This window comes from Hemiscyllium ocellatum, chromosome 2, assembly GCF_020745735.1.
Source record: "Hemiscyllium ocellatum isolate sHemOce1 chromosome 2, sHemOce1.pat.X.cur, whole genome shotgun sequence".
NCBI lineage: Eukaryota > Metazoa > Chordata > Chondrichthyes > Orectolobiformes > Hemiscylliidae > Hemiscyllium > Hemiscyllium ocellatum.
This window is the reverse complement of record NC_083402.1, coordinates 43,828,630-43,855,332: the sequence shown is the minus strand read 5'-3', so window position 1 is coordinate 43,855,332 and position 26,703 is coordinate 43,828,630. Positions and strand designations below refer to the sequence as shown.

General features: G+C 40.4%; 1 protein-coding gene across 3 annotated transcripts in view; it reads left to right on the top strand.

Moving 5' to 3' along the window:
* LOC132822947 (xanthine dehydrogenase-like) overlaps positions 1 to 15,393 on the top strand; it is a 142,888-nt gene extending 127,495 nt beyond the window's left edge. For all 3 annotated transcript variants that reach the window (XM_060836402.1, XM_060836384.1, XM_060836394.1), the window contains 3 exons: positions 648 to 795; positions 7,835 to 8,015; positions 13,856 to 15,393. In XM_060836402.1, the coding sequence (XP_060692385.1) occupies positions 648 to 795; positions 7,835 to 8,015; positions 13,856 to 13,923 (397 nt within the window). In that variant the 3' untranslated portion in view covers positions 13,924 to 15,393. The remainder of the gene's footprint in view (positions 1 to 647; positions 796 to 7,834; positions 8,016 to 13,855) is intronic.
* The last annotated feature ends 11,310 nt before the right edge of the window (positions 15,394 to 26,703 follow it).

Sequence of the window (26,703 nt, the reverse complement as noted above, 5' to 3'; positions counted from 1 at the left end):
TCAGAGCTGAAAATGTTGCTGGTTAAAGCATAGCAGCTTAGGCAGCATCCAAGGAACAGGAAATTCGACGTTTCGGGCCAGAGCCCTTCATCAGGAACATTGTCAGTGAGCATCTAGTGAAGCACTGATGATATGTCCCGCTTTCTATTTATGTCTTTAGGTTTCCATGGGTGGATGATGTCATTCCCTGTGTTGATGTCATTTCCTGTTCTTTTTCTCAGAGGGTGGTATCTGGGGTCTGAGTCAATGTGCTTGCTGATATAGTTGAGGTTGGAATGCCGTGCTTCTGGAATTCTCATGCATGTCTCTGTTTGGCTTGTCCTAGGATAGAAGTGTTGTCCCAGTCAAAGTGGAGTCCTTCCTCATCTGTATGTAAGAATATTAGTGAGAGAGGGCGCATCTTTTTGTGGCTAGTTGATGTTCATGTATCCTGGTGGCTAGTTTTCTGCCTGTTTGTCTAATGTAGTGACACGTAAACACATAAATAAAAAGTGGGGCATAACACCAGCATTTCACCAGACGCTCACTGATGATGTAACCTAATACGGTGATGAAACATCTGAAAACGAGCAAACTTACATCCAGAATTAAATTGGTAACCTGTTTTTTGAGGCGGCTGTCATTTTTCTTCTCTTTATTACCTGCAGCTTGAACCCTATCATTGATATTGGACAAGTTGAGGGTTCTTTTGTCATGGGTATGGGATATTGGCTGATGGAGAAGATGATCTATGACCCCAAGACTGGGGAGGTACTGAATGCAGGGACATTGCATTACAAACCACCATTCAGCAAGGTAGGTTGTGAACCGAAGAAAGCAGCATGTTTCTGAAAATCTAGTGCATTGAAGGCACAGTCTTTTGAATTTTCACTGGAATTCTGCTTTAATTCTATTGTCTACTGAAGTAAAAATTAACATTGTTTATAATTTTCAGAAAACCCTGTTGTATTAGCGTTTAAATACAATAATTTTTACAAATGGAGATTTATACAACTCTTCTTTGGGAAACAAAGCATCTTGCTTGGGGTTCTATTGCAGATTTTACCTTTGGCTTTGTGAAAGTCTTGGTTTTATACCCATCTTGTTGCTGGAAAACAAACATCCATTATTTACATTCATACAGTAGTAATTAGACACATTCCCTCCCCAAGCATGTATTAAATCCAGTTAAGAGCACAACATCTAGCATTTGTAACAGCTTTTCATTGCAGCGTGTCACTCTTAAATAACCAGCATAATGGTACCTTTCACATTGAATAGGACTTTTCTACTCCAAAGGTTCTCTCAAACAAAAAAAATCAAAGTTAAAGCTTACCAAACACTTGTTTGTCCAATCCTAGAAAATATAAATTGCGTCTGGAATCCTTATATGATGAGGGATATGAATAAGATTGAAGCAATCCAAAGATGTCCTACATAGTTCAAAGTGAATCAGTTTGGGAAATGTATTAATGTCGCATCCTTGATAAAGAAAATTGAAATGGGAATCACTATAGCAAAGGAGGGGTTAAGTGGACTGTCTATGTTCTATAAAACATTAAATAGACTGGTCAGAATTGACAGAAACAAGTACCTGATGTCGTCCAGCTTTGACAACACAGGAGACAGACAGCCATATAAAATACAAAGACCATTTATTTCTAAAACGGTGTATCAACAATTTGGAATAAGCTGCCAAAAGAAATAGCTAGAGCCCAATCATTTGAAATATTCAAAACTTACCTCTAAATTATTTCAATTTATAGATTTTCGTTATTAGGATTCCCATCTTACCAGGTCATGCCTGGTTTAGAGTCACAGAGGTCTAGAGCACAGAAAAATTCCCTTCAGCCTAATATGTCCATGCTGTCAAAAACAATTCTAATCCTATTTTATAGAGTCAAAAAAGTAATTAGCATGACCAATATAAATGGCGGCAGGATATGGAGACTAACATGAAATGCTGACTCAACTTAAAATAGAAACAATTTTAACTCTGTTTCTCTCTCCACCAATGCTGCAAGACTTACTGGGCTTTACCCTCCCCACTTTCTGTTTTTATCAGATTTCCAGCATCTGCAGTATTTTGCTTTGATTTTCACTTCTCCTTCAGTGGGTAATTAATTCACATTTCCAGTTTAGCCTTTTAGTCTTATAAAGACTGGTATCTTAGTTTAAAATTGAGAAGTCCTCTAAGTCCGCAATACAGCGACATTAATAACCTGCACATATGTAGGGTAGTTGGAAAACTGTCATAACTTATATGTTACAACTGCTACAAATTACTCATGACTATAAAATTATGTATGGATTATGGATAGAAGGTAAAGACTTAGTACATCAGAAAATCTCCAGATTCTTTTCATCGAAGGAAGGCTTTTTGAAGTATGGCAACTGTTTATTGCAGGAAATGGTGAGGAAGCTTCAAAAATATTGTGTCATATTTTTAATAGCAACTAAAATAGAAAATAAATATCATGTGTAGTGATTGGAACTAGGTGAATCTTGATAACTGCGAGATCCTTGATTGGGTTGTTATCAGGAAGCCCTTGTTGACCAACATAAACAGGGGATGCCCTCTGATGAGAAGGGCACTGCTTATCACTGGCCACTTGGGTGTTTCCTTTCTTCCTGGTTGTGGAGAATGAATGAAGATTTATGCACTCATCGTTCATTTATTTTGTCGTACACCTACTCACACAATATGGATGCTGGGGAAAAATAGGCACTACCGCTCAGTATTGTGGGGGAGAAAAAAAATATAAATGGGGATTTAGAATCTCCTCAGTTCAGGGGACTGACTCCAACCTGGCTGCTCACAGCTGCTTTTGAGAACTGAGTTTTGAACTGGCTGGTCACAACCAGTGTACTGTGTGAATGATTGAATTGAAGGATGATTTAGTGACAGGATCCAGCCTCTGTGCTGCTGTTTCAGTATGTGCAACCCAAACTGAATCCTTGTATGTAGATTGAACTTTTGTGTGTGTACCTTGCCTTTCCAGTGGACTGTGTCCTTGCAGGTAGATTGGCCTTCCTTGTATTTCTGTGTGGACTCTACCTTCATATGTTGACTCTACCTTCATGAGTGGACTTTGTCTTCATGTTTGGACTGTGTCTTGTGTGGGTACTGTGCTTCTGTGTGTTCCTGTGTAGAGTTGACTCGACTGGGAGCCGGCCTGTATATAGGTTGACTGATATTCTTGGGGAATTTGTATTTATCTGAGAAGAATTTTTTTTACTACTGTTTGATATAAGATGTGTTTCTATACAATATTCTACTTAACTTCTCTGCTCTTCAGCAAATTGTCTGATTGCAAAGTGACTTTGCCATGAGTCATGTTTGAGATACTGTAACTTTTTGTGGACTCTGAGCTTATTGTTTAAAATGCAATATGCTTTTCCACAGTGCTTTATGTATTTTGCCATGTGCCGTGTTTGCAATTCTATAAACTTGTGTGGACTTTTGAGCTTGCTGCTTAAGCTGAGAAGTCTTCTAAAAGATATTCTATGTCTCCGCTTTTCGGTGATTTGTTTTGACGTATGTTCTATAGCTGTGATACTGTGACTTAATGTGAATTTTTGGACAAAAGAGAATTTAACCAGAAAAACAAAAATACAAACCAGGGATTTAGAATCTCCTCAGTTCAGGGAACATGGCCACAGCCAATGTACTGTGCGCAAAGAAATAAATGGTGACTTGGTGTCGGGGTACTGGCCTCTGTGCAGTTATTTCAGTAATGTCGAGAGTGGGCTTGGCCAAGTGAACCCTGGACTTGATTACCTGTCATCTATGTGAGTCCTTTCATGGGCTCAATGTCCCTGGTCATTGTGGATGCCAAGTGAAAGTAGCTGGATGAGCATGAAGTCTGTTTGTAAACTCAGGGATGACAAATGAGCTGTGGGCATCGTTCGTGATACACAGACCCCTGGAAGTATTAATCATGGACATTGAGACATCATTTGCTAGCAGGGAATTTGAGTATTTCCTAAAGTCGAATGGCATTTGGCATATACAGATAGCTCCATACCATCCATCATCCAATGGTCTGGTGAAAAGAGCCCTCCAAATGTTGAAGGCTTACTTGAAAACGCAGTCTACAGCATCACTTGATACCAAACTGTCCCAGTTCTTTTTTGATTATAGGACCATCCCACACGCAACAACAGGGATAGCTCCAGCAGTCTCTGCACCAGCTGAAACCTGATATTCCCTCACCTGGAGAGGGAGGGCAAAACAGCAGGAATGCCAATGCTGGACAAGTGCCTCCTCTCAGCAAGAGAGAGACAATTTACTTCAGGGGACAAAGTTGGTGCCAGAAACACGGGAATATCCCTGTATGGGGATGAGGCAAGGTTGATGCGAAGTCAGGTCCTGTGACTTATAAAGTTTGAGTAGGTGAGGCAGTCCTGAACAATCATGTGGATCACGTAAAAGCTGTTACCTCACAAACAGAACAGGAACAAAACATGGATTGGTGGTGCTGGAAGATAAAAACAAGGACTGCAGATGCTGGAAAACAGAATCTGGATTAGTGGTACTGGAAAAGCACAGCAGTTCAGGCAGTATCGGGAATGAAGGGCTTTTGCCCAAAACGTCGATTTTCAGATTCTGTTTTCCAGCATCTGCAGTCCTTGTTTTTATCCAGGAGCAAAACATAACTGGCCCCTCAGAATAGCCAGAAGGCCTGTCAGAAACCGTAGGTTCTCCCCCTCCATCTAATGTCAAGGAAACCTCAGGGTTTGAGATGGATGCAACCTCAATACCATTACCATTGGAAGAAGAGGAGGAAACTGTCCTGAGATGCTCCAGAAGCAAAAGACAGGTTATGGTCCAGTACATGCTGCCCGTATCTGAGTCCAAATCAGCGGAACCAGATCTGGGGCAAAATATCGCAGAAAAATCTACAAGAGAAAGACCAGGCCTACAGCCTCAGATTGAGGGAGGAGAATGTAGTGACTGGAACTAGGTGGATCTCGTTGACTGTGAGATCCTTGATTGGGGTTGTTAAAAGGGGGGCCAGTCAGGGAACTTGGCTGACAAATAATAACCAGGAGATTTAGAACCTCCGCAGTTCAGGAGACTACTCTGAGCTGGCTGCTACACAGCCACTGTACTGTGCACAAATAAATAAAGGGTGACTTGGTGACAGGATACCAGTCCCTGTGCAGTTATATCAGTGTGATTTTCATAACCATGTAAATATGTATTTTGTTTTGTTTATTAACAAGTAGGCCAGAAAAGAAGTCTTTTGGTTTCATTCATACAATTTTCATGCAATACCACCAAAACCATTCTAATATTAGAAATAGTGAAACTGCCCCTATACTGCTGGAGGGAGGGAATCCGGAATTTTGACATGGCCATCAAAGGATCTTGTGATAATCAGAGGTAAGTGGAAGTCTAGTTATTGTGAGCACTGCCCTGGAGTGAAACAGGTGGTCAGAACTAAGCGAAAGCACTTTCTTTTCCTCCTGAAAACCCAGTGGCAGAATGGATTCATACAATTCTCCTTTTGTGCTTTAAGTTCCCTGGAGTTAAATACATTAGTGAATGCACCCATGCCTCTCTTTGGTGGGGCAGGGTGTGAAACTTTGAAAGAGCCATTTCCTAAAATGTTAGCATGCAGCCTCAATGCAAGAAATTTTGTAGAAATTGTTGTATCACCACCTAAGTGGGAAAAGTACACCAATGATCATGTTCCACAAGGCATCATAAAATGTTTAAATGTATAATATTCCAATGAGTCTGCCAAAGCAACCAATTTACCTGACTGACCGTTATTCTAGACAAAAGCAGTTTGCACCAAGTTTCATCATTAACCAGGTAAAACTCTTTTTACTGTAACACACAACTTTAAAAAGAGCAGTGAAAAGAGAGAATTTCCAATTCTATGCCCTTTCAAGAACCCAAATACACACACAACTCAATCACAATTAAGACAGTCCAAAGCCAAACTGTTCAATATCTAAAGTGTAGGTGCAAAAAGAAGATAAGCAGGATAAACAAACTTTGGAAGATCAAAAATCTCAACCCACAAAGTGGAATGTTATTTTCTCGTATTCCTTTTGATTTGTTGTAGTGGTAATATGCGGTTTTCTGTAGGATGATCGTTGTTCTTTGATTTGGGGGTTGATCAGGGGAACTTAGTTTTTTAATGAATTCTTTTTAAGCTTTTTTGGTTTTACTGCTGTTTTCCCACAAAAAGAGAGAAAGACAGTGAACTACATGTTCTCTGTTTGCAAGCTCTGGATATTTCTCTTCTTGGCATTAATAGTTTTAATACTGTGCAGCACAACCAATCAGAGGGCTGTTGTCAGGCAGGAGGTCTTTAACTCAAAAGATTCTCGATGCTATTTAGTCATGAACTGTCCGTTCCCTTGCTTCCAAAAGCGCTCTCTCCAGGGATGCTGCCTGACCTGCGGTGATCTCCAGCAATTTTTCCTTTCAGTCTATTGTATTATTCAGCTCAACAATGTACAACACTAGATTTTCAACTTGTAAATCTCTCTCTTTTTTACATTATTCTGGAGTCCAACTTCCATTTCAAATAATAGTCTAAAAAAGAGAACATGGTCTTATGCAGTGGGAAACATGCATTAGGATGAGTGCAAGTTCTGAAAAAGGATACCTTGGCAAGCCACTTAAAACAAGCTTTATCTCCTCATCTATTCCAATGCCCTTACTTTTCCTTGAATAAGCTGGCATCTCTCTGGAAAGCAGAATATAGTTCTTTGGGGAACATACCGTTGCTCTCCAAAATAAGCACACTGTCTTCTGTTGCATTAATACTAGCAGCAAATGAGAATAGAAGTCCTGTGAGATGTGCCATTTTATTCAGTAGTATTCAAGTCATTCCTCTAATCCAATACTTCAATCCTGAAGAGGCAGAGCTGTAAGCCATTGTCTCCCCCTTTGTTCCTAGACCAGCGCCCATCACCATACTCAATCTGAGCTGAAAACTGACTGAATGCAAAATTAGACAAACACCTGATTAAAGTGTGGACTACAGATCCGAGTGGAGAGTGTGATACTGGAAAAGCACAGCAGGTCAGGCAGCATCTGAGGAGCAGGAGAGTCGAGGTTTCGTGCATAAACCCTTCATCAGGAAAAAAGACTCATGCCCGAAACGTCAATTCTCTTGCTGTGCTTTTCCAGCACCACACTCTCGACTTAAACAAACTTATGTCAGCCTTGTACAGTTGTCCCAGGCCTGAATGTATTAATGCCAAGTTTGAAATTATGTCTATTGTGTTTTAAATTAAATTCTTGAAATCACTTTTCTGATCTTGTCTAAACTACCCTTAACTTTAGAATTGCTGTTTTCTGATCACCTCCAGGGTAGGTGGACGGCATGGTGTGATGTTAAACACATTGATCAGGAAGGTCTCAGGTCTGATTTTTGATCTGAGTTAAAGTAGCTGATTTAGAAACAGAAGTTCAGTCAGCATTCTTAGCCTTATTCACTGATCAGTAAAGCAGGATTAAGTTCTTTGTTTTACTCTCCCCCTCTGAGATTTAGTAGCCTGTCAGTATTTACAAGGTTCACATATAAGAAAGGTTTACTTAGGTTGGTAAGAATGAAAAAGAACTGGGGTAAAAATCCATTTCTTCCCTTCTTCAATTTTCCTAAATTGGCTGCTTTTCTTTGTGTTGAGATACATCCAGTTAAGTAGGTTTGAACCACTAACAGTTACTATACTCTGGTATTCACTTCTAGAAAGTGGGTTAACCGAAAGTGTAGGATGAATATTGGTTAGTAAATTTGAGGACTAGATAAGATGTATTAAAAATTTTCAGAATTTGTGTGGGATATACATTTAAGTAAGATCACCTTGTTTGTGTTTTGTCTATCAGAGCATACCGATTAATTTCAACATTGAACTTTTAAAGAATGCTCCCAACCCATTGGGTGTTCTTCGTTCCAAAGCCTCTGGTGAACCTCCCCTGTGTATGTCCTGTGCCACGTTATTTGCAGTAAAGCACGCGATTGAGGCAGCACGTCAAGATGTTGGGAAGGATACCTACTTTCCATTAAGTGAGTATGATCAGTCAGTGCATTTCAATGGTGCAGTGTAAAATTACTGATCAGTATTATTCTAATCTTAGCATTAGCCCATATATTTTAGACAGGATAATGTTAAGATTAAAATAAGATCTTCTGGCAAATCTAAGTTTGTGGAACCGTGATAATAATAAAGGTGTTTATTTCAACTATTCTCAATTTGCAAATCAAAGAACTGAGTGTGGTGTCAGTTAATACTCTAAAACATAATTTGAATAAAATTCATTTAGCTGAACCACATTATTATGTACAATAGTTGAAGCAATGACCTAAGTTTGCAGCATCCAATTTTATGAACTACATTCTGCATTCCCAAATCAGATGCACTGCTCCAGCACTCCTGGAAAAGTCAGCACAATGAGTTCGGGACAGCAGCCTGTCATAGCCACGCCGACCCCTGATAATATGGGGTATAAAATCAGCCTTCAGCCCGCCATTTTGAAATTGTTAACTATCCAGCCAATTGTTTGCAATCAATCTTTTGTTTATGCTGCATTTCCTGGGTTTTGCAAGGTAGCAATTTTTTTAAGGATTTTTTTTGTCTTTTTTGCACCTTCAATGAATAAGAAAGACTAATTGTCAGAGCAGCGGGTTTTACAATTCAAGCCATGATTGTGGCATTACACCTTCGCTGTATAATGCCCTGGCCTACAGTGCCACTTAGACTCACAGTCTTCCCAACCCTCACCATTTCCTTGGCACCAAGCTTGTCAGAACCTATAAGCTATGCATTAACACTAATTTTTGATTTGTACTTCTCTGTGGAAATAGCTATAATGCATTCAATACTGATTTACTTTTTTTGCATTAGTCAAAATCGCAGGCTCCTACTTAACCATGACATCTAAAAACAGACATGAGAGTCATTGGTCTTCATAATAACTGCAGTTCTGGAAGTGAGCAAGGGGATGGTTTGTTGTCAGAAAGTTAGCTTCTCATGCACATATTATAACTGGGCCTTCCAGACAGTTACTAGTTGGCCACCTGATGTTTTATTGGTTGCATGTAGACAGCAGGAGTAAGCAGACACTGCATTTTCCATTAAACCTCTCAGCTCACTGAGAAACATGAAATCTATACTTTAGGTGCTAAATTCATAGGAAGGACCTAAAAGATGTTGTGTCAAACATGATGATGATCAATAGAACTAGGATGTGATTGAAGCATGTTTACTTCAACCATGATATTCATGATATTCTGTCAGTCACTTGTGCTATGACAACAAAGCTGAAATAAATTTGCACATACTCAGAAACTGGGATTTAGTTAACTACTTAATTTTGCTGTCGTAATTCTGCAATGTTTTGCACTTTTGACCTAAACAAAGAAAAGTTGCATTGATATAGTGTCATTCATGACAGTAGGATGTCCCAAAGCACTTTTGCACCACATTCTATACTTTGTATTTGTAGACACTGTTATAATACAGGAAACAAAATTTGAACATAGCACTCACACGAAGATTGTGTAAAATTGCTAGACAATTTATTTCTGTGATATTGAATAAGAAATACATTATGGCCAGGTTATAAAGATACCTTACCTGCTTTACTTCAAATTAATGCCAAAGTGACTCATGGGCCAGAATTTTACTTGTTCCTTGGGGGTTAATTGGAGTGGGTGATACATTTGAGGCTGTTGTCATGGCACAGTATGTAGTGTCTGAACTTACTATGACATATCTTCTTTGGAGGCTGCCTATCATTCCAATGGTGACCCAGCATTCCCTGTGTCCCAGACTGATAGGTCTGGAGTTAGGGCTCCCTTTCCAATAGAGACAGAAGTTCTGCCAAAAGTCAACTAGCAGCATGGTAGTCATTAAATGGCTGTGGTGCAAACTGACCAAATGGAAGTGGGCTGATGTCTCTGTGGACAATTCTGGCAACATTGCCAGATCATTAATCCAAGCCTCTCAATTCAAAGTTTGTGCGAAGATTTGTAGCTCGGGTGCTTGTTGTAGTGGTTCTGTTCGCCGAGCTGGAAGTTTTGGTTGCAAACGTTTCGTCCCCTGGCTAGGAGACATCATCAGTGCTCTGGAGCCTCCTGCGAAGCGCTTCTTTGATGTTTCTTCCGGCATTTATAGTGGTCTGTCCTTGCCGCTTCCGGTGTCAGTTTCAGCTGTCCGCTGTAGTGATTGGTATATTGGGTCCAGGTCGATGTGTCTGTTGATGGAGTTTGTGGATGAATGCATGAACACCAACTAGCCACGAAACGACACGACCAGCTATCCCTAGTAGCCACACACTCAGACAACAAGCAACATGAATTCGACTGGGAAAACACTACTATCATAGGGCAAGCCAGACAGAGAACAGTCAGGGAATTCCTAGAGGCATGGCATTCATCCACAAACTCCATCAACAGACACATCGACCTGGACCCAATATACCAATCACTACAGCGGACAGCTGAAACTGACACCCGGAAGCGGCAAGGACAGACCACTATAAATGCCGGAAGAAACATCAAAGAAGCGCTTCGCAGGAGGCTCCAGAGCACTGATGATGTCTCCTAGCCAGGGGACGAAACGTTTGCAACCAAAACTTCCAGCTCGGCGAACAGAACCACTACAAGCCTCTCAATTGCTAGTGCAGTAACACAGCAATTATGTACAATTATGTACAGCTGTATCATTGACTATCATAATTTGTCTAGATTTATTATTTAGTCATTGAGTTTTACAGTGATTCAATAATTTGCTGTTGCAACATTTGAGGGATTTCTGAAGAATGGGACCGAAATATTTGGTCCATGAAAAAAAACCTGAAAATTAGAAAAATCGCTGGGAAAGGGGGAAAGAATCTAAAGAGATTTGAAAGGAACGTTGGATATAGCCAATGTCTGGAGCATATAGACACAGGGAAAATGAGTTTAAAGTAGAACCTGTCCACCAAAATTGACGTGAGCAATACCTGTGTTTAACATTAATGTACCCACACCCTCACCATAAGCATGCAAGATTTGAACGAAGTTAAATACATTAAGGAAATCTTTAAGACAATATCATGAAAATAACAGGTAGTCCTGTCCAAGACTTGAAGCCAGGAGACTGTACTGACTGATATAGATATCTAAACCTTCTATAACTTGAGATAATTCTCAGGAACTCATCTTTTGACAATGGCAGTAAATGCACACTTGCACGTAACTAATACATCAATTCCAGAAATCAGTGACTTTTTGTCAAAATAACTATTTTCTGGTATTGAACCTATCTGTTAATTTCATATTTTGTCCTGTTATCCATGAGATTTCCAGAGCAAATAGTGGATCATTCAAAGAGATGTCTGTGCCCAATCAAAATATATTAATAAGTTTTCGACCCAATCGAAGAGCTAAGGGGTGAGGTTTCCAATTCCCCTGTCAGGACTGCAATGGCAAGTGAATGGGAACTAAAAATGGCTACATCCGCCAAGATGCCAATGTCTGACTCCATCTTATTTCCAGCCATTCTAACAGGGATGGGATGCAATGGAGCAGTTTGGCACCAGGTTTACCCAATGGCATCCAGTGGATAGTAGGGCTGGTTGATTAGGAGCAGGGAAGGTCCATTTATAGGCAGCCAAATGGTATTTTCCAGTCAGCCTCCAGGTACAACTAGGTACCAGTTTAGCTGCATTGATGCAGCAGATGAGGAGTGTGCAGCAGCCAATGTTCCAACTAGCCCAGAGAGTCTTCTTCCCTCTTGCATGCAAGAAAAAAAAATAGATTCTGCATAAATCCAGAGAATCACTACTACCCTAAACACATTGGGTGGCTATAAAAGCATTATTAAAATTGAATATGTGCAAATAAGTTGGGGAGAATGTGCTTCTAGCTTGAAGTACGCTCTCATTTATTTATCTTCTATTGCAGTGTGGGTCCTATTCAGGATTGTGGACAAGTTAGGATACCAGTTGAGGAAAGATGTCTTCTCCCTGTTCCCCATTCACTCATGTGCTTTTAGCAAAATCTAGCATGATGCTGTAAAATAAGGTCATGTTCTATGTGGTAGTTGTTAAAGAAAAATTGTTGCTTTTTGAAGAATTCCTTAACATACTTGAGAGCAGCACATTGGTAATGTTTCTTTAATATAGTTGAAAATGGGTTCACCTCAAAAACTAAGTATTTTACAACAGTGCCAATTCACCATGAGAATATAATCTGATATTAAATTGCAGAAATTAACTTTTTAAAAAGTGCAGAACCCTTTTCCAGTTAAATTGGACCATGATTGTTATTTCTTGAACAATTCTTTTTGAAACATTCATTGGGAACCTTGCAAAATGCTATTAATATGTCTTTGTACTCAAAAGAGACAGCACAAAGGCCTTCATAAAAAAAGTAAATTAGCTGACTCTCAATGCTGATTAGTTCATATCACCAGAATGAGCAGTTATGCTTGTATGGACTACTTTTTCACAACGTTCCTTAACCTAATGCAAAAATTCACATAAACTTTGGTAACATTAAACATAATGCACTCTTAAAAATGTTGTTATTTTTAGCACTAATTATGTCAATATCTTGTGAATTGTGGTAAGAACATCCATACAATTGAGCCAAAACTGGAGAACACACTATTCCACTATGGGTTGTTATAAACTAATTGTTGCATTTTTACATTTAGATTGAACTGCTGAAGTGAAACAACCTATTCAGTTTTCTCTAATGTGACCTGGTGACATTGGTTGTGGTATTTCATTATGTGGAAAATGTGTTGCCTAGATCTCTCTGCTGTTTTTGCTAGTCTCAGCAGGTGATCTTACATGGGCTCATATGTACTTAGAATTTTCAAGATCCAAATCCATCCCATTTCATTTATTTAATCTGTAGGATATCTAGCAGACAATGTATCTGCATCAACCTGAACCCCGTTTAAGTCATCCACTTTTCTAATTTCTGTACGTATCTTTGTGACATTCGCAAATTTTAGAATTGCGTCCTGAACTAAAGCGAGCAAAGACAGTTCTTATTTTTAAATGGATGAAGAACTGAAACCTGGTAACTGGAGGCACATTTGCTCAATATAACTAACTGGTGATATAGTGAAAAGCCATTCTGTAATGTGGGGTTAAAGGCTACAAATGTAGAAACGATCAAGTAAATAGGGTTATAGGCAGAGAAAACCCTCCTTGAAAACTCTTCTTCTGCTGTGACAAAGCTGGTAGTTGAGAAAAGCATTGTACTATCCATTTGAATGTTAGAAACATTATGAAAAAAATTCATAAGAATATGACATTTAAAAATAGGCCAATCAAGCTTATATGAGTAGCTCAATGTTTGTATGCTAATTGTTTCCAATGACTTAGGTAATAAAACTATTGTAAATAGTTCACATACCAAAATAGGTAGATCAATGGACGGGTTCTATAGTACACCAGGGTATTTTCATAAAGGCAGCATTTGCTGGCATCAAGGAGCATGCTCATGAACAGTGAAGTGTCTCATTAATATAGTAACGAATATTTACACAAAACAATTAAGATACAATATTAATTAAACAATATATGGAGCCACAGGAACAAATTGTGAAACAAAGTAAAACTTTTTTTCAATTTTTAACTATCTTTTATTGTATACTTTTTGTGCACATGTGCAGTCAGTAATAATTGGCAGTCATTGGTGTTTGCGGACAGATTATTTAATTAATTCCAAAGATTTGGAAATATTATAATTGCAACAGCAGGAATGTTTCAAGTCCTGATAACCTCTGTTAACTTCAGATCATAGAATAAGCTTTTAAAATTAATTTAAAATACAAGATGATTGTATTTCTTGGAGTAAATCCTAACATTTGTCAGGATACTTATTGTTCCGGTGTTTCTTTATAGGTGGACCAGCAACAGTCGATGAAATCCAAACTACGTGCCTCGTGGACTACAAAAACTTTTCAATCTGAAAACCCATTACCAATTTATACAACCATATCAAACAAAGCCAATCATTTTGAATTTTTTGTGTGTGTTTTATGGTATTGGATAATGCCTTACAATATCAACTATATATCCATCCTGCTTAGTGCTTTACAGTTTATCCTATGCTAATTGATTGCTTGAGTCAAATTCTAACCTGCATGATGAACATAATAAGGATTAGTTTGCCATTTGAGTTTCTGCAGATCTACTTAGCTGATTGGGAGAATCTGGAAATATTTTAAAAATTATTTCTTTCTTTGCATATTATCATAGTCTGCAGGCTAGAAACCATAGAAATATTAAAAGAAAACATAGCTTGCACTAGGTTAGAATTAAGCCCATTAGAAATAAGAACAGAAGTATGTCATTCCCACCACTCCACTCCTCCCCCCACCCCGCCAGCCCGCTCCACCATTCCATGGAATCATGGCTGATCTAACATTCCTCACATCCATATTCCTGCATTTTTCCTGTAACCTTTGATTCCTTGATGGATCAAGAATCTATCTATCTCGGCCTTAAATGTGCACCAGAACTCTGCCTCCATAGCTCTCTGTAGCAAAGAGTTCTAAAGACTCACAACCCTCTGAGAAAAAAAATTCTTCCTCGCTTCAGTCTTAGATTCATGCTCCTTTATTTTGTGACAATGTTTCCTGAGACTGTGTGGGATAAGAAAGATGGGGCCTTGCACACAAACATGTGTTTTCCCAGATAAGTATCAATAATCTTTCCTCTTAAGACAATATTGCGAGCTAGCAAAGCAAATAATAAAAGCCCCATCATTTGAACTCTTCAAGAATCAGTTTACTTCAGTTTTTTTAAGTTTTCATTATTAGGATGACCATTTCAGCAGCTCATGCCTGGTTTAGCTCGTGCTATGCAGATAAGTTTTGACAGAAAATTATGCCAGCACAACTGAAGCAAGTCTGGCAGCAACTGTGGAGAGAGAAACAGATTAATGTTTCAAGTCAAATGACTTGTCTTTGGACCGTGGAAAGTTATTGGACTCAAAACGTTCTCACTCCACAGATGCTGCTGGACCTGATGAGATTCTCCAGCGCTTTCTGTTTTATTTCAGGTTTCCAGTATCCATAGTATTTTACTTTTAGAATTGCGAGATCAGTAGAATCACAGAAGGAATGTATTTGCTGTTGACATGAATGCACTTATGACTAGAGGCGAGCAGCATTGTTCAGTGAAATCTATGTGCTCTCGGTGGTAACCTTACAAAGCCAATTGGGGGTTGCCATAATAAGAAGGGAACAAAGAGCAGGCAGAGGAGCAAGAAACAAGACAAAAAAAGCTGAAACTCATGAGAGGAGAAGTGCACTCTGTTGTCCATGTTCAACATTCAAGTATGTAGTACATATTCTTCTGTAAGTTGATGCCTGAATTTATAATTGATGTGTAAGTTTGGCCTGCCTTTCCTTTAATAAAGCTAGTTCATAACTGAATGTTATTGTCATGTCTGATTCTGATGTATGGGAATTAGCTACAACATTATTAATTTCAAAAGAAGAACAAAACTTTTAATGATTTGAGGTTGAATATCAATCTGTAAATTTATAGTCAATGCACAATTTTTCATTTTGACTATGGTCAATTTAAAAAATACTAATTAGCTAATTCAAAACATCCCAGTTAGTATTGACATTACACGTTTCTCAATGTGCTGAAAACAAGATATTGTCAGGTATCAGCTAATATCCAACATTGCATTGCAGCCAAATATGGCATTACAGCACAGGAGGAGGAGATTCAGCTCACTTCACCTGCTCAAGCTGTTTGCTGGAGCCGTCCAAAGCTAATCCTACTACCCATTTCACTCCCAAGAGTCTCTGCGTCACCATCTGCTTTGATTATTATCCATTCGCCGCCTTAAGGCTGCAATTGTGTACCTCAGGTTTCAATGAGGCATGCACTCCAACAACTTCCTGCATAAAGAAATTTCTCCTAATCCTTCTCTTTACCTTTTTAATAATCAAAGAAATGTATAAAGCTGCCAAAGAAAGATCTTGCCCTATAGAGTCTACCAAATTTTTAAAATTGAAAACTTTGTACAATTCTCATTTAGCCATCTCTGTTCCAGTGAAGTCTTCCTAATATCTCAAATTTCACCGAGTAACTACTTGTTCTGGTACTGGGGATAATTCTGCTAAATCTGCACCGAGCGATGCTTTTAATTCTAACCACTTTCTTACAGAAATAACCATGTTCAACAAATCTTTAGGGTCCAACACCATTTGATCAATAACCATGTTGAATTGTAAACCAAAGACACATGACCTGTCAGAACGTGGAATATTTTGCTGTTGTTTCAAGGTGGACAATCCTGCAATAATCTGCTTGCCTTGTTCCTCTGTGTTGACAATATCTAATTCATGGTTCACCTTCCTACTTTGGAGAAAATCTTCAGTTCTGGGTTAATTCTGTGTTTGTTCTAGATTAAGGTTGGAAATGACAAATAATTATTATTCTGGGAATTAGAGACTAATACTGGTTTGGATGGTAACATTAAGTAATTAACTCATACTAAACCAGAAGATCTTTCCAAAACATGTGAGACAAAATTGTTACTTAAGATGCTCTGAAACTGGGAAATATCACACTGACAGCTCATGGGTACATTCAACAGTTCAGAGTAATCTAAATCAGAGGGTTACAGCAAAGATAAAGCTGTTAATTTGTTTTAGACCTCTGAAACAAATGATTCTGCCTATCCTGAGATTGAGCCACAGGGAAGCATCTGATCATCATCTTTTGACAATCAATGGTCACATCATCATTGAATCTCACATCATCGGCATTTTCTGGGAGTCACCATTATTCAGAGACTGAACCACAGCAGCCACATAAAGAAGGAACAGTTTCAAGACTGGGTATTCAGTCGTAAATAACTCAGTTACTAATTTCTCAAAGCCTTTCCACATCAGATAGGTTCCCAGACTACAAGGGAATATTTGGCTCTTGCCTAAATGAGTACAATTCCAGCAACCTACAAAAAAACTCAAGATGATCCAAGGCAATGCAATGTGCTTGGTTGGAACATCATTCCTCACCTGAAATATTCATTGCTCAAATCAACAATACAAAACATTATTGTGTGTGCCATGAGCAGAGACAGAAATCAATAGTCACAGAGTTGCCCTTGGCTCGGCCCCCAATGCATTCTGGAGCTTGGCATCCAACCCAAACATACAGTGTCCCCACACCCCTTCAGTCTGGTCCCAGTCATTGGACACTAATGCATCATTTCTCCAAAGCTAGTGAGTATTGTGTACACGTTATCTTGCAACTCACCAAGGCATCATTAAAGCAGCTTTCAAATTCATGATCCTAACAATCAGAAGAACAAAGGTGCAGTTGTATGGAAACTACAATAATTTTCCTCAAGATAAACTATGTTTTGAGGATGTGGGCGTCCTGTACCTTTAAGAGAGTTAAAAGCGAGCAGAATGATCTGGCAGCACCTAATGTTCTGAAGAAGATGTAATGTAACATGTTGTCCAGCTTCTGGGGTAGCTAGGGAAACTGGTTGCCTGGAGACAAAATAGATTCGAATTAGGCCAATCCATTTAAATTATACCCCAAACAAAACACAAATCCAGTTTGAATTTAGTACATTGACAATTTAAAAGCTAATGACACAATCCAATGCTTTGGGGGTATAAGACTGGGGAAAATCGAACAGTTGGAAGGAGAATTGCCATGCTACCAGCATCGAGAGTGTGGTGCTGGAAAAGCACAGCAGGTCAGGCAGCATCTGAGGAGCAGGAGAATTGACAATTCAGGCATAAGCCCTTCATCAGGAATGAGGCTTGTGTGCCATGGGGCTGAGAGATAAATGGGAGAGGGGGCGGGAATGGGGTTGGGGGAAGATAGCTGAGAAAGTGATAAGTTGATGAAGGTGAAGGAGAAGGTGATATGTTTGGGGGGGTGAAATGGATACATGGGAAAGTTAGCCACACTCTTGATGCTGGTGGCATAGCAGTTCTCCTCCCAACTGTTCAATTTTCCCTGGTCTTATACCTCCAAAGCATTGCAGTGTGTGTCAGGGTGGCCAAGCGGTCACATTCTCCCCGCGTCTGTGTGGGTTTCCTCTGGGTGTTCTGGCTTCCTTCCACAGAGCAAAGATGTGCAGGTCAGGTGAATTGGCCATGCTAAATTGCCCATAGTGTTAGGTGCATTAGTCAGAGGGAAATGGGTCTGGGTGGGTTACTCTCAGGAGGATCGGTGTGACTTGTAGGGAATCTAATCTAATCTAAGTCAGGAGGGCTGTGCCAAGTTGACTTGGGACTGGGATAATGTGGGGGGAGGAGAAATGAGGAAACTGTTGAAATCCACATTTATCCCATGTGGTTGCAGGGTGCCAATGCAGAACATGAGGCATTCTTCCTCCAGGAAAAGGGTGGTAATAGTTGGGCAGTGGAGGAGCCCCAGGTCTTGCATGTCCTTGATGGAGTGGGAGGGGGATTTGAAGTGTTCAACCACGGGGCGGTGGGGTTAGTGGGTGCGGGTGTCCCAGAGATGTTCTCTGAAACGATCTGCAAGAGGAAGTCCTGTCTCCCTGATGTAGAGGAGACCACATCAGGTGCAATGGATACAGTGAATGACATTGATAGAGGTGCAGGTAAATTTCTGCTGGATGTGGAAAGATCCTTTGGGGCCTTGGTGAGGGGAGTGGTGTGGGTGCAGATTTTGCACTTCCTGCGATGGCAGGAAAAGGTGCCAGGAATGGGGTGTGGGGTGGTGGGGAACGTGGACCAGACGAGGGAGTCACAGAGAGAATGGTCTCTCCAGAATGCTGATAAAGATGAGGAGGGAAATAGATCTCTGGTGATGGGGTCCATTTGTAGGTGGCAGAAGTGGCAGAGGATGATGTGATGTATGCAGAGGTTGATGGTGTGGAAGGTGAGCTCCAGGAAGGTTCTGCCCTTGTTGCATTGAGAGAGGTGGGTTTCATGGGCAGTGGTGCATGAAGTGGAGGAGATGTACTGGATGGCATCGTCAACCACGTGGGAAGGGAAGTTATGATCTTGGAAGAAGGAGGCCATCTGGATTTTCTAAGATGAAATTGGCCATCCTGGGAACAGATGAGGCAGAAGTGTGAGAAAGTCGGACAAGCCAGTTACATCACCAAGTTGGACTTAATGCGTGTTTACTGGCAGGTACCTTTATCAGAGTTGGCTAAAGAAATTTCTGCATTTGTAATCCCAAATGGCTATATCAGTTTAAAGTGATGCCCTTTGGAATGAAGAACGTACCCACCACATTCCAAAGATTCATGACCAAAGTTGTGGCTGGGTTAAAAAACTGTGCAGTGTTTTTTGACGATGTAGTGACCTTTAGTAAGGTCTGGAAAGACCACATGGTACAGTTGGCAGAGCTCTTGGAACGACAATCAAAACTGGTGATAAATTTAAATAAAACTGAATTCGCGAAAGCAGAGTTGACATTCTTGGGACATAACATTGGTCATAGAAGGTTAACCCCACAGAATGCAAAGATGAAGGCCATAGAAGAATTTCCATGACCAATCTCAAAGAACGAGGTGCTTCGATTCTTGGGACACAGCGGTTTCTATTGGAAGTTTGTTCCAAACCTCAGCAGTGTAGTGGCACCATTAACCAATTTGCTGAAGAAGATCACACAGTTTCGGTAGACAGAAAAATGCCAGGAGGCATTCAACCATTTGAAATCAATATTAACCACCAAACCACGTTTAGCTACACCAAACTTTGCAAAACGTTTGAAGTCACCATCGGTGCTAGTGACATTGGAGTTGGAGCTGTACTCCTCCAGGAAGATGCGGATGAGATTGTACTGCCAGTTGGTTACTCTTTGAAGAAGATCAACATCCACCAAAGGAAATACTCCACAATCAAAAAGCAACTATTGAGTTTGATACTGGCCTTACAACATTTTAATGTGTATGTCATGAACAATGTGCCGAAGACGGTTGTATACAGTCACCACAATCCACTTACATTCTTAGAACGCTTTAAAGACAAGAATATAAGACTATTTAATTGGAGTCTTATGTTATTTACTTTTAACTTAAAAATCATACATGTTGCGGGTCATAAGAATGTAATCACAAATGCATTATCGTGGATTTAACTGATAGAGTTAGATGAGATTTGTATTTATTTAATGATATATGGAAAGAAGTTAAGGTGACCTTACATTAAAGTTATCTGTATGCTAGGGTAATGAGTTTTAAAATAAGAAAAAATAATGAAACCATCTTTTCATGATGGTTCATTTTTTCTTGGGGGGGAGATGTTATGAAGATATGAGTGTTCTGTACCTATAAAAGAGTTAAAAGCTAACAGAATGACCTGACAGCACCAAATGTTCTGACTATAATATAATGTAACATGAAGTCCAGCTACTGCAATAGCTAGGCAGCTGGTTGCCTGGAGACAAAAACAGATTTGAATTAGGCTAATCAGTTTAAATTATACCCCCTCCCCCCAAAAAAGCAAACTCCAATCCAGTTTGAATTTAGTATATTGATAATCTTAAAAGCCAATGACACAATCCAATGCTTTGAGGGTATAAGACTGGGAAAAATTGAACTGTTGGGAGGTGAATTGCCATGCCACTAACATGTAGAGACTACCCAAAAATAGCTCTCTTAAAGGTATCTTTATCGATCAGTAATCTGTGAAACAGAAATCCCTAAGAAGAAGAAGAGTAGACAGAGGAAGATATGAAGAGAAGAATTGATATCTGGTTGGTTTTGAAACTTGAATTTTGATAAATCTTAATCAAGGGGGTGGGGTTTATCGGACTAGTATTATAGAAGGGAAGGTAAAAGATAGAGGAACGAGTTGTAAATAAATGTTAGTTAAGTATTCTTTGTTATACTTTAAAAAAAAAGTTGTTAATTTTTACTTTAAATAGTCTTGGCCTCTTGAACTTTCACAAATTACTGCACAGAATAAATCTTTTCTGTGTTGCTTATTTTTATTAAGCAGGAGGGTTTACCCCGTGTCACAACAACTACAATATCCTATCAGTTTTCTGAAATACTTCCTGTGACTGTATGCCAACCCTTTGTGATTCATGCCCTTGGACACGCAATCTCTCAAAAATCTCAGAGCTCTACAAACTCCTACTTTTGGATAATGTTTTTTATTTTTCCTGGCAAAATGGATAATTTCACAATTTCCTCCATTATACTGCAAGTCATTTAAGAAATGTTTAGGGAAGCACTTGAAATGATGTAGAATACAAGGCAACAGGCCAAGTGCTAGAAAAGGTGATTGGAGTAGATTGTATCATTGATGTGATGAGAGTAGATTGTATAGGTGATGACTAACTGATTTACAAATTAGACCAGGACTGCCACAATGTTAAGGGCTTTGGAAGTGGAGGCAACTTTTCTGACATTCACAGGGACATGTGGTGGCATCTGGGACATTGCCTTGAGCATGAATCTATCAGATTATTGTTTGACTAGTTTATGAGAAAGCTCTCCAAATTTTGGTAATGGCTACAGATGTTAATGAGGTGGCCTTTGCAGGATTAGAGGGCTTTTATTTTGCCATTGTTGCTTCCAGTGCCCTAGTCAATTCCAGGTGTTTATTTAATTTCTGTTTTGAGACTTTCTAGTGATTGTTGCCACTGAGTGATTGGCTTGGTCATTTCAGAGGATATGTTTGAAATAATCACATTTCTGTGGGTCTGGAGTGACCAGGTAAGAATGGCAAATTGCCTTCTCTGAAGGAAGGATGACAAACCAAATGGGTTTTTCCAACAATTGAGCATGTTTTCATTTGACTTTTAATTCCAGTTTCTCTTTACTTATTTCATATTACTATGGTAAGTTTGGAATCTGGGTCCCTCATATGTTGTCTAAGTCTCTAGATGACTAGTCTAATAGTAATACCACTGTGCTTTCACCTCCTCCATAAATATATATATATATATCCTTACAGTACTCCTCTAGTCACCTGCCACTCAGGAAAAGATCCATTTACTCAAACTTTGTTTACTTTCTGTCAGTCAATTCTCGATCTGTTGTATTCCACCAGACAATATATTACCCAAATCCCATGTGCTTTAACTTTGTCCACTAACCTCTTATCATGGGCCTTATCAGAAGACTTCTCAAAATCCAATTACACTACGTCCACTGGCTTCCCCTTATCTATACTATTAGTTACATTCTCAAAACATTCCAGGAGTTTTGTTATGCGTGATTTGCCTTTCATAAATCTATGCTGGATTTTTTTCCAGTTCCATTACTGCTTTCCAAATGTTTTGTTATCACATCTTTTATCATAGATTGCAGCATTTTCCCTATTACAGTTGTTCGGCTAACCGGTCTGTAATTCTTTTGCTCCCGTTTTAAATAGCGCAGTTACATTTGTCACCCTCCTATCATTGGGAAATGTTCTAGAGTCTATATATGTTTGGAAGATGCCCGATAATGTATCCAGTACTTCCAGGGCCACTTCCTTTAATACTCTGTGATGTAGAATATTAGTCACTGATGATTTTGCCAGCTTCATATTCTAACCAATTTTGATTTCCTTCAATTCCTCCCTCTCACTAGACCTTTGGTTCCCGAAAGTTTCTGGGAAGTTATTTGTTCTGTCCTTTATGAAAATAGAATCAAAGTATGTGTTCAATTTTTCAGCCATTTCTTTACTCCCCATTATAATTTCCTTGATATCTGACTGCAAAGGACCTACATTTGACTTTACGAATCTTCTCTTCAAATATTCATAGATACTTTTATGTTCAACTTTACACTTGTACTCTCCCCTCTTGATCAAACTCCGTGTCTTCTTTTGTTGAATTTTCTGAAGAAGTGTCGGGAACAAGAATCCTTGAATGGTGCCATTGAAACCTTTGGTTATATGCACATCCTTCATTGCTGGTCAAAGTGGGCCTACTCCAATCTGCTTCTACAATGGAAATGCAGACAGCTCAAAGCCAATTCTAACCTGGCAATCCTCATGGGTCAGAGGATCTCAGCTGAACCGTGTCAGGATCAGTTGATGCCTAATACCTGACAAGGCAATCTGACAAGTCTGATAATCCCCGTCCCAGGCCCAGCAATTTCCATGTGCAGAACGCAAACCCTAACATTCTGCATCACCCTCCCCTTTCCTTCTTCCTCCTCCTATTTCACCTCCAATTCATCCTCTTCTTTGGGTGTGTGCCGACCTACCAAATCGCTTTCTTCAAGGACTGTGTCTCTCTGGAGGGACCTGTCAGTCTTCTTTGGGGATTGGAATGAATGCAATTGACCAGAAATTCTTTTTAATGCTCAAGTTTGAAATGAAGTTTAGGTAAGACGATTCAGATAGTAACTACAAATAAATTTTACTTACAGACGAATATGAATTAACACAATTGAAATATAGAATTTTGAAGGTGCAATAGTTAAGTACAAATATGTAAAATCATAAATTGATACAATGAAACCTCTTAATTTTTAACAAGTAGAGTATTATCTACACTTGAATTGTTAACTGCCCCTTTTCTAGACTTGCTTAATTTGAAAAGAGTAACCCAAAATGAGACATAAACATATTTATCACGAACAACAGATCCATAAGAGCATACTCCCCTCTGGACATTGCTGGTTAGTGGGAGGATTTTTAAACCTGAGCAAAAGTTCAACATTTTCCCTGTTCAAGTGCTGATGGGTCTTGTTAGCCTTTCACTGGCATGCATTATTTTTTGTTAACTTAATTGATTTGGCCTTTGTGTGTAATTAATCTTGATAGTATAACAAGACTGTTCAATTTGTTTCCTTAATCAGATTTTGAACACACTTTTCTATCATTTATATACAATTTTGTTTCTACATTTTGTTATGATCTTACTTAATCACATTCCTGTTATAAACTTTGAGATAAAACTCTTATTTTTTTCATTAGAAATTTTCTAAAACACTTAAACGTGTCAAGTTTTTAATAGCACAGAAAAAGGCTGAGATAACTGACCTCCAACAAACACAGATGTTTTCCTACGTGCCAAGTCTGACCCCAACCAGCGTTGAGATTTCCCTAGTACACATTGATTCCAGTGATGCTAAGACTGCTTTATGCCACACTCAGCCAAATGCAACCTTGATCTCAAGGGGCATCACTCACATCTCACCTCTGGAATTCAGCTCCTTTTTTCCATGTTTGAACCAAGGCTGTAATAAGGCCAGGAGCCGAGTGGCCCTGGCAGAACCCAAACTGGGCATCACTGAGCAGGTTATTGCTGAGCAAATGCTCATTGGTAGCACTGTTGATGACATCTTTCATTATCTTACTGATGGTCGAGAGTAGACTGATGGGGTGACTGGACAGGTTGGGTTTGTCCTGCTTTTTGTAAACACAACATAGGTTGTCAATTGCCATGTAGATGCCTGCTTTGTAGTTGTACAGGAACAGCTTGGCTAGGGGCATGACATAGTGTGGCACTGGAAAAGCACAGCTGGTCAGGCAGTATCCAAGGAGCAGGAGAGTGAACGATTTGAGCATAAGCTCTTTATTCCTGATGAAAAAACGTTGAATCTCCTGCTCCTCGGACGCTGCCTGACTGGCTATGTTTTTCCAGCACCACACTTTTTGATTCTGATCTCCAGCATCTGCAGTCCTCACTTTCTCTTTGGGGAAGGACATGTTCTGGAGCATATCTGACATCTGTGTTTTTGTGATGACTGGAGGAGATAAAGGTGGATAATCCACTCAATACTTCCACTTCCGGATGAATATTAGTACAAAAGCTTCAATCTTATCTTTTGCACTGATGTGCTGGGCTTCCCCATCATTGAGGATGGGATATTTGTGGAGCCAGTGAGTTGTTTAATTGGTTACCACCATTCACAACTGGTATGGCAGGACTGCAGGGCTTGGATCTGATCCTGCGCTGGGCCTGCTCTCCCACACCGCCACTGTGCTGGGTTCACTCTCCACCCCCACCCAACACTGGGTTCACTCTACACCCGCTGGGCTGGGTTCACCCTATCACCCCCCCACACTGGGTTTACTCTACCCATACCTACGCCTCTGTGCTGGGTTCAGTCTCCACCCCCACCCAACACTGGGTTCACTCTACACCCACTGGGCTGGGTTCACCCTATCACCTCGCCTCCCCCCCACCACCCCCAACGCTGGGTTTACTCTACCCATACCTACGCCGCTGGTGGGTTCAGTCTCCCCTCCCCTGTGCTGGAGTCACTGTTTCCCAGCTCCCACCCCATGCTGGGGTCACTGTCTCCACCCCCACATTGCGCTTGCTGTCTCTCCCCATCGTGTTGGGCTCACTCTCCCTCGCCCCACGCTTGGCTCACTCTCCCTCTCCCCATGCTGGGCTCACTCTCCCTCTCCACACACTGGGCTCTCTGTCTCCCTCCCACTATGTTGAGTTCACTCCTCCCCTACCCCACACTGGGTTCCATCTCCCCAGCTCCCCCCTACATTGGGCTCACTTTCTTCCCCCACAGTATTGGGTTCAATCTCTCTCCCCCCACACTGGGCTCACTCTCTCGGCTTCCTGTACTAGATTCACTGTCTCCCCCATGTTGGGTTTACTCCCCCCTACCCTGCGCTGGGTTCACACTCCCCTTCCCCTGCACTGGGCTCACTGTCTCCCCCCACTGCGTTGGGTTCACTCACCCCTACCCCGCGCTGCTGGGTTCACACTCCCCTCCCTGTCGATGCCTGGTGGAGCCAACTCTTGTTGTTGCGCATGCTCAGGAAGCCAGGCTAGCTCTCCCCTTGCTGAAGACACCAAAAACAACTTTAAAAGAGAAAACAAAGGAAAAAGAGCAAAGGTTAAAAGAAATAAAAGTAAACAAAGAAAATAGATGCAAGTGGATAAGCCCCAGGCCAGGAGCTGAAACTCAATGCTGCTACTCCACCACCATCTTGGATCTTGTCTCCATCAGGACAGTGCACTTCTTACAGATACCATCATGGACACTTACATCTGCAGTAGGCAAGTTGGTGAGGATGAGGTCAAGTATGTTTTCCCTCTTGTTGGTTGCCTCACCACCAGCTGCAGACCCAAACGAGTGAATTTGTTTGTTACGACTAGAACAGATTGGTGAGGAATGGTGCTGCCAAGCCATCCTTGGTCATGGATATTTAAGCCCGCTCCTCTGGGTATATCCTCTGTCCTTACCATCCTCAATGTTTCCAGTAAGTGTTCAACATAGAGGAGCACTGATTCATGACCTGGGTTGGAGAGTAGATTGATGTGAGGGATAGCCTCATTCCTGATGAAGGGCTCTTGCCCAAAATGTTGATTCTCCTGCTCCTCAGATGCTGTCTGACCTGCTGTGCTTTTCCAGCACCATGCTCTCGACTCTGAGTGGGATAGTACATGTTAAGCAGGAGGTTTCCTTGCCTATGTTTGACCTGATACCATGAGAGTTAATAAGGTCCAGAGTCAACCTGAAGGATCCCAACTCCTTTCTGACTGCACACCATCGTGCCAGCATCATTGCTGGGTCTGTTCTGCTGGTGGGACAGGACATAGGGTTATAGAGTGATCCAATGATGATGGCAATGATGGTGTCTGGGACATTGGATCATGCCTGATAGACGATGAGCATGACTGTGTCAGGCTGGTGCTTTACCAGGGACCTCTGCTAATTTTGCCTCCAAAGATTAGGAAAGAGTTTTGAAGAGTCAATGAGGCTGTTGCTGCTTCCAGTGCCTTAGTTGATGTCAGATGGGCCATCCAATCTCATTCTCTTCTTCATGATTGTTTAGCAGTTGACACAACTGTAATGGTTAGTCTGG